The sequence below is a fragment of the Ailuropoda melanoleuca genome, chromosome X (genome assembly GCF_002007445.2).
Source record: "Ailuropoda melanoleuca isolate Jingjing chromosome X, ASM200744v2, whole genome shotgun sequence".
Lineage (NCBI taxonomy): Eukaryota > Metazoa > Chordata > Mammalia > Carnivora > Ursidae > Ailuropoda > Ailuropoda melanoleuca.
Genome location: NC_048238.1, coordinates 12,464,111 through 12,477,772, shown reverse-complemented (window position 1 = coordinate 12,477,772; position 13,662 = coordinate 12,464,111). Strand labels below are relative to the sequence as shown.

Here is a 13,662-nt window from a genome sequence, read left to right as displayed (position 1 = left end):
GATCATTTGTTTCTCGTCTCATACTTTGGTCTTACGTCTCTTCATCTCTTTATTGTTGCTTTTTCCTCACTTTTTATTTGATCTCTGTTGGAGGTGCCTATAGTATACCATGTATTTGTCTTTGTTCTCAGCTGAATGGTCCAGTAGGTGCTGGTGAAGGTGGTACCAGCTTCATGCCTGAGGACTCTGGAGCCAGACTGCCGAGGTCTCGATCCTGGCTCCAGCACTTTCCAGCTGGGTGAGCTTCAGCTGGTCAATTAACCTCCTGCACCTTCATTATCTCACCTGTGTAAAAGAACATCCTGCCCCTACCTGCCTTGGAGGGTGGCTGTGAACACCAAATTCATACCCAAAGCCCCCAGAATGGTGCTCGATGCTTGTGAGCATGAGAGAACAGCGCAGTCTTATTGCTCTGAGTGTCGGAGGGAGTTATAACTGCTGAAGAGACATGTAACAGTTCTGCTGAGTGCCCTTTGCTGAGAAGGCATGTTATCGAATGGGATGGAGTGATGTTTGTTGATATCATCTCTGGATCATTAAGTGTTATTGCTTTTGAATTGCAGTGGTTGATGAGAGCCAAGACCAGAGAGGAAAGGGCATAAAACACAAAGTATGGTCAAAGCATAGACCCTTTAAAGGAAAGCGAAAATGTTAGAATGCAAAAAGGAAGCAGGTGGCCACCGGCTACACGCCGGGAGGGCAGTCCTGTGGTCAGGAGCCGGTGCTGCTTCCTGGCGCGTGCCAGGCACCTCGGTAAAAGAGCATGAGGCTAATTTTGGCTAACTCCTTTGGTTTGGAGCAGTTTCATGGGGTTTCAGACCCAGTTACAGGACCTGGGGTATAAGGCGAGGTTTTTTTCTTTACTTTTGCTATAGAGAGCTTTTAACGACAGCTTTACTGAGATATAATTTATGCACCATAAACTTCACCAATTTAAAGTGTACGATTCAATGCTTTTTAGTATATTTACAGAATTGTACAACCTTCGCCAACATCATCTAATTTTAGAACATTTTCATCAATCCAGAAAGAAACCACATGCCTGTCAGTCATCACTCTTCCTCCCAGCTCCTAGCCCTAAGCGACTACTAGTCTACTTTCTGTCTCCGTAGGGTTGCCTACTTTGAACATTTCATATAAATGCAATCGTACAATACATGATCTCTTGTGATTGCCTTCTTTCACTTTGCACATTGTAGCATATAGCATTACTTCATTCCTTTTTGTTGCCAAATAGTGTTCTGTCATATGATTTTTCTTTATTTTTATCATAAAAATTTTCAAACATGTATAAAAGAAGAGAGATGAGTATATTGAATCTCCTTGTATCCATCGCCCAGTTTACAAATTATTAATACTTTGGCCAATCTTGTTTTATTTTTCTACCCAACCCCACACTTCTTGGATTATTGAAGGAAATCCAAAACATGGTATAGTTTTATGTGTGTATTTCACCTTGTAGTTCTCAAAGTATTTTAAAAACAACCTTAATAACAGTACCATGCCAAAAACTTAACAATAACTCCTCAGTATCGACAAATATCTAGTCGGCATTCAAATGCACCCTACTGTCTCATATTTCTTTTTCAATTTCAGCTGTTTTGTTTGAATCAAGATCTAACAAGGTCCTCTCCTTCCAATCATTTTGAAGGATGTACTCTATCTCTCTTTTAATCTACAGAATCCCTCCCTCACTTTTTTTTTGTTTTTGCAATTTATTTGCCGAAGAATTAAATTTTTGGTGCTATAGAAACTCCCACTTTCTGGACTTGCTGATTATGCAAATTCCCCCTAAATTTTGCTTAACGTGCTCTTTTGTCCCCTGCATTTCCTGTAAACGTATAGATCTAGGGCAGAGGGCAGAGGGCAGAGCTCTTTCCTGTAAGAGGCCAGATAGTAAGTATTATCAGGCTTTGCGTGCCCTATATGGCTTCTGTTCAACCTGCCGTTGTAGTGCGAAAGCAGCTATAGATAATACATAAATGAATGTGACTTATGTTGCAGTAAAACTATTTACAAAATCAGATGGTGCGCAGAGTCTTGATCTAGAGATTTGACCAGACTCAGGTTTCACCCCTGAGTTATTTAATGGGTGTGGAAATTGAATTTCCACTACTAGCATGGTGCAGAAATATTGAGCCAAGAAATTAACGAAAAAACTAGTTTACGTCCCTAGGGCTTTGCGAAAAAAAAATAGCTTGGGACGGAACAATATGTTCCGGGGGTCAAAATTCAAGGCAACATCATGTAATTTGGGGGGAGGGATTTAAAGTATAATACTTATAGTATGGTAGTGATAAAGAAAATAAAACAGGTATCTTCAAAGTACCCGTATGCAGTATAATTAAAAAATATTGTAAGACTGGGCTCTTTTGGGGACTGTGAGTTGTTTCCAGAGGAGATTGAGAATAAATTATTCCTATAATTTGGTAACAAAGTTCTACCAGAAATTTTGCTTGACAGTAAATCGTCCTGGATTGGGTGAAGAAGGATAGGAATTTAGAGGTAAGTGATGGGTTGCATAGATGAGTCTGTGCCACAGACCAAACTCTTCTTTCCATAGCTCACTACTTCCCACTCGTGCGTTACAGAGAAGAACAGAATGTGTTGAATTCCATCTATAGTCAATGGTTAGGAGCGTTGTCTTTGGAGGTAAACATATCTGGGTTGGCATTCTGGTTCTTTCAAATTACTAGCTGTGTGACTTAGGGAAAGCTACTTACCTGCTCTGTGCCTCAGTTCCCTCATTTGTGAAGTGGAGACAATCACAACTACCTCACAAGATTGTAAAGATTAATTGAGAAGTAGTTCCTGAGGGGTTGTGTGTCTCAATAAAGAGAGAAATCATTTTCCATATTTACTGCCACTATTTTCATCTCCTGTCTGATCCATTGTTTTCATCTCCACACACCATTCCCATCATGTTATGTGCCTGCCTGGAGCCCCACAATGTGAATTATCTGTGATTCCCTAGTATTCAAAGAGTAATAGTCAAATTCCTTGGCCTGGAAGATGCAGTTGTGCCCGAAGTCCTGCCTTTGGGATTGGTACTAATTATCTGTTGTGTTAAAAATTACCACAAGCTTAGCAGCTTAAAATAACACACATTTATTATCCCACTGCTGCTGTGGGTCAGGAGTCCAGGCATAGCTTAGCTGCAGCTTCCATTTTTGAGTCTTATAAGGTTGTGATCAAGGCCCCGACTAGCACTGTGGTCTCAGCTGAGTTTTGACTGGGGATGAATCCACTTCCAAGCTAATGTGGTTAGTGGTGAGCATTCAGATCCTTATGTGCTGCTCGACTGAGATCCTTAGTTTCTTGCAGGATATCAACCAGAGGCCATCCTCAATTCCTCAACATGTGGCCCTTCCCACAGGGTTGTTCACAACATGGCACCTTGCTGCATCAAAGTCAGCAAGGGAGATAGAGTTTTAGCAAGATAAAAATTAGAATCTTATATAACATAAATACGTGCATCCTGTCATCTTTGGTATATGCTACTGGGTAGAAATGAATCATGGCTCCTGCTCACACTCAAGGGGGAGGGGATCACACAAATGTGTACCACCTGGAGGTAGGGATCATGGGATCCATCTTAGAGTTTGTCTACCACGGGATTCAGGATCTCGATGCTGTTAATTGATTGCCATAACCACTATTTATTTCTCTCAGCCCCTCTATGCACATATGAGTAATGGAGGCAGAATGATTTTCTATCTCAGGGGAGTAGAAAAATCAAATGAAGTAAATTATTCTGCAAAGTACTCTACACCCATCCAACTCCTACCTCCTTTAAGGTCTTCACCATGAGGGCTTGGCCAAATCTACTTGCCTGCATGAGTCTTTCTTTTCCTATAGCAGAAACTGCTTGGCCACTCAAAGTTTATACATTATCATATGCTCTAATACTTCATTAATGAAACATTCATGATGTGTACCTTATCTGTCTGACAAAACTGTAGGCAACTTAGGGACAAAACTTTTTTTCTTTAAATTATAAAATAGCTATTTTTTTGAATGTTTAGGATGTATCAGATACTGTGATAAACATTTTATTATTTGTTAATTCTTCTCATCCTTACAACAACCCTTTGAGGTAAGTCCTATTACTCTTGTTTTACAGATAAGGTAATTGGCTCAGAGAAGGTAAGTAATTTGCCTAAAGTCACACAGCTAGTCAGAGGTGTCTGACTTCAAGAATGGAGCTCTTACTTGTCTCATATGCTGCCCCTTTTATATAGTCTAGAGAAGTACAATGTACGATGTAATTGCTCATTTGCATCTTTGATAAATGGAAATGGGTTTGTACATTGAGAAAAGACTATACTAGAAGAGTCTGGAGAAGTCCACTTGCCTATACTGATATTCAAGATGGGAAGCAAGTGAGTCCCGGAATCATCACCTACTTGTTAAGTTTTCTTTTGCTGTTAGAAAATCACCATGGCTACCAAACGGCCATATTCTGGGCAACCTTCTTTGGGGAACATAATTTAAGATCAGAATCTCTGGTAAGTAATGGCACCATGGAGCTCACTGCAAATTGTTTCTCATTTCTTGTTGTTCCCATTTTCATGAGGGGCTGTATTCCCATTAAGTGTGCTCTAAGCTTTACTGGGCCCTCCCTTTGGAGCATTCATCCTCAAATCCTTGATTAACTCACCTACGTCACAGTGCTAAGGCCATAAATTCCAGGGCCCCACAATGTGAATTATCTGTGAGAATTCATTTCCAGTTCAGGGGATAGGACCCTTGGGAAAACTAGGCACTGGGCCAGAAAGAAAGAGTGACCAAGAGTGGCCTGGTCACTCATAACTTAAGCCTTGACCTTCAGCAAAGTAGAGAACTAAACCACTCAGGAAATATTAGATATTCCGCCAGATGTTTTTTGGACAGTATCTTCTGTTCTATCTGTTCAAGCCGTGCCATTCTGACTTCAACTTCATTTTTTGTCATTTCAGAATGATGCTGGAGCCAAATGGTCTGCCTTTTATGAAGAACAGTCCAAGCATGCCAAAACATACCCACTAGAAGAAATTCATAATTCTACAGTCAAGCGTCAATTGCAGGCCCTTCAGCACAGTGGGTCATCAGTGCTCTCAGCAGACAAGAGCCAACGAGTATGTGAACATTCTAGCACTGACTCCAAGAGCTGAAATATTTGGGAAACATTAAACATTAATATCCCCATGGCTACTTACTTTATCTGCAAAGGTAGTGATGCTGACATTAGAAAGAGCTCTGTGCCTAGGTAGGGTGACCCCATAATTTGTCATCCAAACTGGAATCCTTTTGCAAGTGAAAGAAGACACTGGTAATACTTATATTAGGACACAGAGTTAAACCGATGTTGTCTGGGCACTGTGTTGTATACACATACTGTATACAGAAGTCACCTTCCTGAGGACCAGGCAGCCTGAAGAATATGCTTAATCTATGTCAGTCATGCTCAACTGGGCGTGATTTTGCCCCCCAGTGACATTTGATGATATCTGGAGACATTTTTGGTTGTCATAACTGGGGGAGGGGGGCAGCTATTAGCATCTGGTGGGTAGAGGCCAGGGTTGCTGCTAACCATCCTACAATGTACAAGGCAGCCCCCAATGACAAAGAGCTATGTGGGCCCACATGTTAATAGTGCCCAGCTTGAGAAGTCCCCTATGTGGTCCAATTCTTTCCCCCTTTCATTCTTGACTCTTTTCTACACCGTCTTTAACAAGAGACTAAGAACCTCAGCTCAAACCGCTTTAGAGGTGGGTGATTCATCTCTTTCCAAGATATCCATTCCATATGTGGGTCCCCCTAATTGATGGAGATACTCCCTCCATTGAACATTAAGTGCTTTACCTCCAAATTGCTCTTTCCTACAATAGTTTTTAAATAAATGAAGGCAGCTACTTTTTTTTTAAACTACTTGAGTCCTTTTTTAAAAAATCTAGGCTAACTATACTTCACTCTGTCAATTTTCCTCTATACAATAGTTTCAAGTTTCCTAACCAGTCCTAGCTGCTGTCTTCACTTTGTCAGTAACCTTGAACTAAACACCACACTCTGAGTTGGTTCCAGTCTGCATGAAGGTGAGCAGGAATATGACATTCTGCACCCTGGGCCCTACATCTATTAAGACAGTCTAGGATTCTATTAGGTTTTTGTTTGGGTTGGGTTTTTTGATGTTCAAATTCCATGTTGGCTTCTATCAACGTCACTGACAATGAAGTCTCCAAATCTCTTCCACCGATGTTGCTCTAAAATGATAGCTTTCAAAATTCTATTCTTAAGAAGTAGGTAGTTTGGGGGCGCCTGGGTGGCACAGCGGTTAAGCATCTGCCTTCAACTCAGGGCGTGATCCCGGCGTTACGGGATCGAGCCCCACATCAGGCTCCTCTGCTATGAGCCTGCTTCTTCCTCTCCCACTCCCCCTGCTTGTGTTCTCTCTCTCGCTGGCTGTCTCTATCTCTGTCAAATAAATAAATAAAAAATCTTAAAAAAAAAGTAGTAGGTAGTTTGTTCAAGTTTAAGAAAGCCTGTATTCGCCCTGTTGAAATAATATCTCTCATCCCATCTCTCTAGCCTGGGAGCCAGCAAATTTTTTTCTGTAAAAGGAAATATAGTAAATATCTTGGGTTTTGTGGGCCATATAGTCTCTGTCACGATGAGTTAGCTCTGCTATTGCAGCAGGAAATCAGCATAGCTAATACATAAACAAATGAGTGTGGCTGTATTCTGATAAAACTTTACAAAAACAGGCAGCAGACGGTATTTGGTCTGCAGATCATAGTTTACAGACCCCTGATCTAACCTATTAAAACATTTTTATCTAAAATATTTGACTATTTAACATCAAAGTCTTCTATCTCAGTTGCTTGTCTTCTGGAACTCTGTGTTGTAATCTCCATCTATAAAAAGAAAAAAAATCATGATAAGGACAAAGATAAAACCATATGGCACATATCTTCCTACAAGTTGATATTTATTATTCCACATTCTTTGGATCCAATTATCCAACTCATTGTTAATCCACTTTATCTTATCCATTCCATGCTTCCCCGTGTTTTTCACAAAGACACCATGTGAAACCTTGCCCATTGGTCTTTTAGAGTCTAGACAGCTAGATGGAACCTGGATACTGTATTTTTATAAGATCCCAGGTAATTCTAATGTGCAGCCAAAGTTGAAAACCACTGAAATGCATGTAAAAGCTTGGAGTGTTTGGGAAGAGAGGAGACTCAAGGATGCATGAGTTCAATGGAGAGGAAGGAGGGGAGATTGAAAAAGCAGATAGGCAAAGAGACCATGAGGAGTTTTGTGCCATGGTAAGGAATTTGGATTGATTCCTACGGACTATGGGATCTTGTTGAAATTTTAAGCATGGGATCTATTTCATGTTTTAGGATAATGACTCTTACAGCAGAGTGAAAGAATAATGGAAGAGGGAAATAGGAGAAGGAAAACAGAGCCTTTCAGCCAGTGCTTCTTAAATCAAATGTGGAAGAGAACGAGTTTCTTCCCTTCCCTTCCCTTCCCTTCCCTTCCCTTCCCTTCCCTTCCCATCTCCCTCCCTCCTTTTCTCCCTCTCTTATTCCCTTTCTTCTTTTATTACCAATCCATTGCAGATCAATACTTGGTTAACTTCATTGCTCTCATGCTTAGATGTCATGGAAATATCAAATGGTTTTAGAAGTTAATAAACATTTATTCTCTTAAAAAATTTATTCTCTTGATAACTGTACTTATCACAGAATGGAAACAAACTATTTACTGTCTTGCACTGGTCCACGGACCATAGTTTGAGTAGCACTGCTTAACTCTATTACCTTTACTCTCCTTTACCTACAGGGTAAAGTTTAAACTCCTTAGTGTGGCACAGATGGCCCCTCATGACCTGGCCCCCACTAACCTCTCCATCCTTACATCGCCCACTTCCCTCAGTCAGCATCACTATGCCAGTTTCCTTCAACGTATCATCGCTTCTGGAAGATGTCTGCTCTTTCCCAACCTCCATTCATCTTTTAGGCTCTGCCTTCTATCTCTTTTTCCTACTTGACCAATTCCTACTTCTCTTCCAAGACACAGTGCTAATGTCCCCTCCTCTCTGAAGCCATCCCTAAATCTCCAAGTTATTCATTTATCCACTCCCCGCCAGACTGTCCTGTCACTCTTTCATGACAGTTATACTGCTTGTCACTTGGTTATTTAATTATTGATTTCATGGCTACTTCACTGTCCCTTGACTGTGGGGTCCTTGAGGACCAGTGACTTATTCGTGTCAGACTTATCCGAGTGTAGGACATAGTACATTTTCAGTAAGTGTGCACTCAAAGAACGCTGAATGAAACAACAAGTGCCCTTCTCAGTGCATGTGTACCTGAGCAACATCCCTGGAATTTTGGTAGATCTGTTTATTTCAGTCACTCCACATGTTTTTATTATGTGTTTATATCTAAGGTTCTGTGTTAGTTAATAGGGGGGAATTTAATGGAGCTATTCCTAGTTTACATAAAAGAGGATACTTGGCAAAGATGTGAACTGCTGTATTTTGAGGCATAAAAAAAAAATCACACGGTCGAAAGGACATCTTTACCTTAGCATTCTATACAGCACACTTCCCAGCTTAAACATTGTTTATTATGTTTAATTTGCAGTTGAACACAATCCTAAATGCAATGAGCACTATCTACAGTACTGGAAAAGCTTGTAACCCAAATAATCCACAGGAGTGCTTATTACTGGAACCAGGTAGGTTATTAATTTTGAGCAATGATTACGAAATTTAATTTTTTTACTCTAAGTTTTAAAGATTTTATTTGTTTGTTTATTTGAGAGAGGGAGAGCATGTGCCTGTGCATGGGGGTTGAGGCAGAGGGAGAGGGAGAGAGGGAGAATCTCATGCAGACTCCACCCTCAGCCCAGAGCCCTACACACAGGGCTCAATCCCATGACCCCGAGATCATGACCTGAGCCGAAATCAAGAGGTGGATGCTTAATGCTTAACTGACTGAGCCAGGCACCCCTTTTTACTCTAAGTTTTAAAACTGAGATTGGCACTGGATGATAACATTGTCCCTTTCAAATGGATAATCCAAAGATGATAAGATTCCAAATAGGTGTTTTAACACATAGATGAACTTTTAACTTTTAACAAAACTTTATGGTAAATTCTGTCACATTCCAAGGAATTTAATTAAGTTAGTAGCTAAATGATTTCAATGGTTTATTTTCTCTGCAGAAATATTTTGAAACTATAACAAGGATGAAGAAATTGATAAATCGTGAGATTTCATTTAATGACCTCGATGTCTGCCAGCCTTACTTTTAATTATTTAAAGCTCATATAATTGTTTGTGCATAAAAATATTACAAATGCATGTCTGTTTCCTATTGGGTGCTTTACAATGACAGGTTTGGATGACATAATGGAAAACAGCAATGACTACAATGAGAGGCTCTGGGCCTGGGAAGGCTGGAGGTCTGAGGTCGGCAAGCAGCTGAGGCCATTATATGAAGAGTATGTGGCCCTGAAAAATGAGATGGCAAGAGCCAACAGTAAGTTCGCTGGTCTATAGAGGTCCTGAAGCCCTCTATGTGGCTGTGGGCTATTTCTCATCAATTACCAAGGCTGCCCTTTGATAGAAGAGGTATCCCTAAATTAATGATCATCTGCTGAACAAATTCAGGTTATGTGTCTCAAAGAAGAAACTACTAGGAAATAAGGAATGGTGCACTGACATTCTACAGTTTGGAGAGCTCAGGAATGAGACTGAACTACAGCGTGTCAAACAAATCAGTTGTCTGGGAAAGTATCAGGAACCTGAGGTAGCCTGGGGATTGAGCAGGGATTCTATTTCTCAGATAGTATGGGAGACAGAAACACTGTCTTTCACCTAAACTCCTATCTGGCCACAGTTTATTCTCAAAGGCCATTTGTGTGTTTAACTCAGGGTGGTATCCCAGAAAGAAAAAAACTTCAGATAATTTAGGCTGGAAATCCATTCTGTTCTGCAGTTGTAATTATAACTCAGATCGTGTGGTCATAAAACTCTTAACATGGGGCAGAATTTCCATATCTCCTAACTTATTCTCCTGCCTGAATGATGAGCTGAAGCTGTGGCATCGTGAGTAACTTTATGCTTTGGTGATTCACTGCCCCATGGGGTTGAGTAAGGAAGAATTCTTTTTCATCTGTTGTTTCTAAATGTCTCTCACTGCCTCTTAAACTGGTATTCCGAAGCCACAGGCAAGCTGGAGACAGTAGCTCATCACCATATCCTTCCATCCAAAGAGGTCTTTCTCTCTTCCTCCTGATCATCCATTGCCAATGTCCATGTAAAAGTAAAAATTATCAGAACACATTTGCAAACGTTATTGGCTAATATCCTAACGCAAGCTTGTGTTTCCTGATGCTGAGATACTGCATGAAGCACAGAGAGATGTTCCATGCAGACATATAATTTGCAAAACAAACACAGGCCCACTGTGGCAAGGTCTAAGATGAGTTGAGTTAGATGTGAAAATATAAGGCCCTGAACAAAAGGAGAATTTAAAAACTCAAATCCAATCACATGTTTTAGAGCCAGAGATACAAACCGAAGTATGGAGAAGGTAGAGACTGAGGGTTAGGAGACTTGGGGTGTGCCTTTGCCTCTTACCGGTGGGATGACCCTGGACAAATGATTTCACCGTCTAAGAACAGCCTGCTAATCTGTATGGTGGGAATTTTAATAATGTCAATCTTGTAGAATTTTTGTGCTTATTAGATGAGATAATGCATTAAAATTTTTGGCAGAGAGCAAGTGCTTGACAGACCCTAGCTAATGTTATTCATTTGATCCCTTTGAGTTATTACTTAGAAGGACAGTAAAAATGTGACAGATCTTTGGATTTTTTTTTTAATCTCCCAACAAGGTTAATCGATATATACAGTGCTTCATCTCTTTCTTTCCCTTATGTTCTCTTCCTTCTCTTTTTAAAAACAGATTATGAGGACTATGGGGATTATTGGAGAGGAGATTATGAAGAGGAGTGGACAGATGGCTATAACTATAGCCGCAACCAGTTGATTGAAGATGTGGAACATACCTTCACACAGGTGACCAAGGAACCAGACACAGAGACAGATGTAGGGCAGTGTGCGGGAAGAAGGGACAGTGACCAAAGGCATTCCGGCTTGTTCTTAACACACTTGTCAGCCATTCCCAGGCCTCAGAGTTATGGAATATTACAGCTTGAAAAGATTTTAAAGAATAATAGGGTAACCCCTATGGATGATCAGAACTACTGCTTTCCTCCCCTTTTCAGCCACTGAACTCACCAGCAACTATCACTAGCAAGATTATAAGAAGGGAAAATTACAGGGAGGAATGGTCTTTTAGATTATAAGGAATGGTCTTCATGAACTACCTGGGACCCACACTATCTTAACTTTGTTAGCAGAGCTGTAGGCTTTGCTTCCTTTCTCAGGACAACTGATACTATCGTTTCCTTACCTTTGACTAAGGAAGTCTTTATATGGAAGGGAGAGTATCCCATTGACACTTCTCAGTGTCTCCCTCTTCTTTCATTTTCACTCCCACGTCTCCCGCTTATCCCTGTGCCTTCAAACGTCTATGTAGACCTACTCTGTCATAGCCTTAGTTAGGCAGAGCCATCAAAAATGGAAGTTGGAGAGGGGCACCTGGGTGGCTCAGTCAGCAAAGTGTCTGGCTTGGGCTCAGGTCATGATCCCAGGGTCCTGGGATTGAGCCCGCGTTGGGCTCCCCGCTCAGTGGGGAGTCTGTTCGTCCTTCTCCCTCTCCCTCTGTCCCTCCCCCGGCTTGTGCTCTGTCTCTCTTAAATAAATAAATAAATAAATAAATAAATAAATAAATAAATAAATAAATAAATAATCTTTAAAACACACACACACACCATACGTGCCAGAATGGCTATGGATAAAAAAGACTGACATAGCAGGTGCTGGTATGGGTGTGGAGACACTGCTGACAGAAATGCAAAATGGCGCAGCTGCTGGGGAAAGTTTGGCTGTTTCTTAAAAAGTTAAACACGCACTTACCGTATGACTAAGGTATTCCACTCTTAGGTATCTGTATGAGAGAAATGAGAATATAGATCCATGCAAAGACTCACACATTAATGTTCATAGAAGCATTATTCATTATAGCCCCAAACTGGGAACAACCTAGCTGTCCTTCAACTGGTGAGTTGTATCCATGAAATACTAAATAAAGCAAACTTGGATGTATTCATAAATGAAACACTACCAGTACTAAAAAGAATGAACTTCTGATACATGCAGTAACATGATGAATCTAAAAATCATGCTGAGTGAAAGAAGCCAGACACAAAAGGTTACATACTTTATGATTTCATTTATATGAAATTTCCAGGATAGACAAAACTACAGAGACAGAAATCAGTTCAGTGATGACCTGGGGCTGGGTCTGAAATTAACTGAAAACGGGGACAACAAAAGTTTTGGGGGTAATGGAAATATTCTAAAAGTGGGTGGTAGTGAAGGTTGCCCAACAGTATAAATTTCCTAAAACTCATGAAACTGTACATTTAAAAATGGGTGCATTTTATGGGATGTAAATGTACTTCAATTTAAAAACAAAGGAAGTAGGTTATATCTTAAAAATGAATATTTTCCATCTATTTTCATTTTGGGACCTGCATTCCTCCAGGTATGTTAATTGCTTTATGCAGTGAGGCTAGTCATCATTAATATCTGGGAAGAAGAGATGCTTTCAAACTCTCCAGAGTATTTGAGAGGAGAAGAAATTAGAATTTAGGGAAATTCTACTTGTCTAAAGAGGCTTCTATCTTTAGTGTTGGGGACTGGAAATTGGAGTAGACTACTCTTGGTCTTAAATTTTCTTCCTGGGCTTTTCAGATTAAACCATTGTATGAACATCTTCATGCTTATGTGAGGGCAAAGTTGATGGACACCTACCCTTCCCGTATCAGCCCAACTGGATGCCTCCCAGCCCATTTGCTTGGTAAGAAACTCCAGGAACTCCTTGTGTAGTTTGTTTTCTGTTATTCCCACCAATAAATTTTGTTTGTTTTTTGTTTGTTTGTTTGTTTGTTTGTTTGTTTGTTTGTTTTTGGAATAAGGCCCAACATAAAACTTTTGGAAAATTTTGTGAGTGAAGTTAGTGACATTATCGAAATCACATTTTGCGAGCACTTTCTTCAACATAAAAGCATTTAAAATTGTTTTTATCTTACACATAAGGGTTATTATGTTGGCCACAGTCCAGAGGATAAAGGGATTATTTAAGATAACTGGAGAAAGAACTCCAAATTCAAATGAGAGTGGAAATGGAGAAAATAAGTTTTACAATTTAAGTTGATTGGCTAAGCTCTTGAAGTGGAGTTTGGCATTTTAGTATTATATTGTCAGAGAAATGAGGCTTGGTAGGCTGGGGATGGTCAGGGGTGAGAGAAAGGCTTTCTAGAATTAAGGTATAGCTTGAGTAAAAGTTTCATAAGTTTATTCTAAACTTCACCAATTACTTTTCCTGCAAAGTATGTGCTTTGGAACCATATGGGTTATGAATGAAGCTTTTGCCATGAAGAAAAATGCCTAGCTTAAGAGGAGACTCAATCTTCCAAGAACTTTCTATCCTGCCACAGAGCCTTTGTAGACCATGAAAGACCTGAGGC

General features: G+C 40.2%; 1 protein-coding gene across 1 annotated transcript in view; it reads left to right on the top strand.

Moving 5' to 3' along the window:
- The window catches only part of ACE2 (angiotensin I converting enzyme 2), a 40,531-nt gene that overhangs the window by 7,935 nt on the left and 18,934 nt on the right, over positions 1-13,662 (top strand). Inside the window, exons 3-7 of the mRNA XM_034649890.1 lie at positions 4,959-5,117; positions 8,640-8,733; positions 9,397-9,540; positions 10,971-11,083; positions 12,887-12,992. Of these exons, the coding sequence (XP_034505781.1) occupies positions 4,959-5,117; positions 8,640-8,733; positions 9,397-9,540; positions 10,971-11,083; positions 12,887-12,992 (616 nt within the window). The remainder of the gene's footprint in view (positions 1-4,958; positions 5,118-8,639; positions 8,734-9,396; positions 9,541-10,970; positions 11,084-12,886; positions 12,993-13,662) is intronic.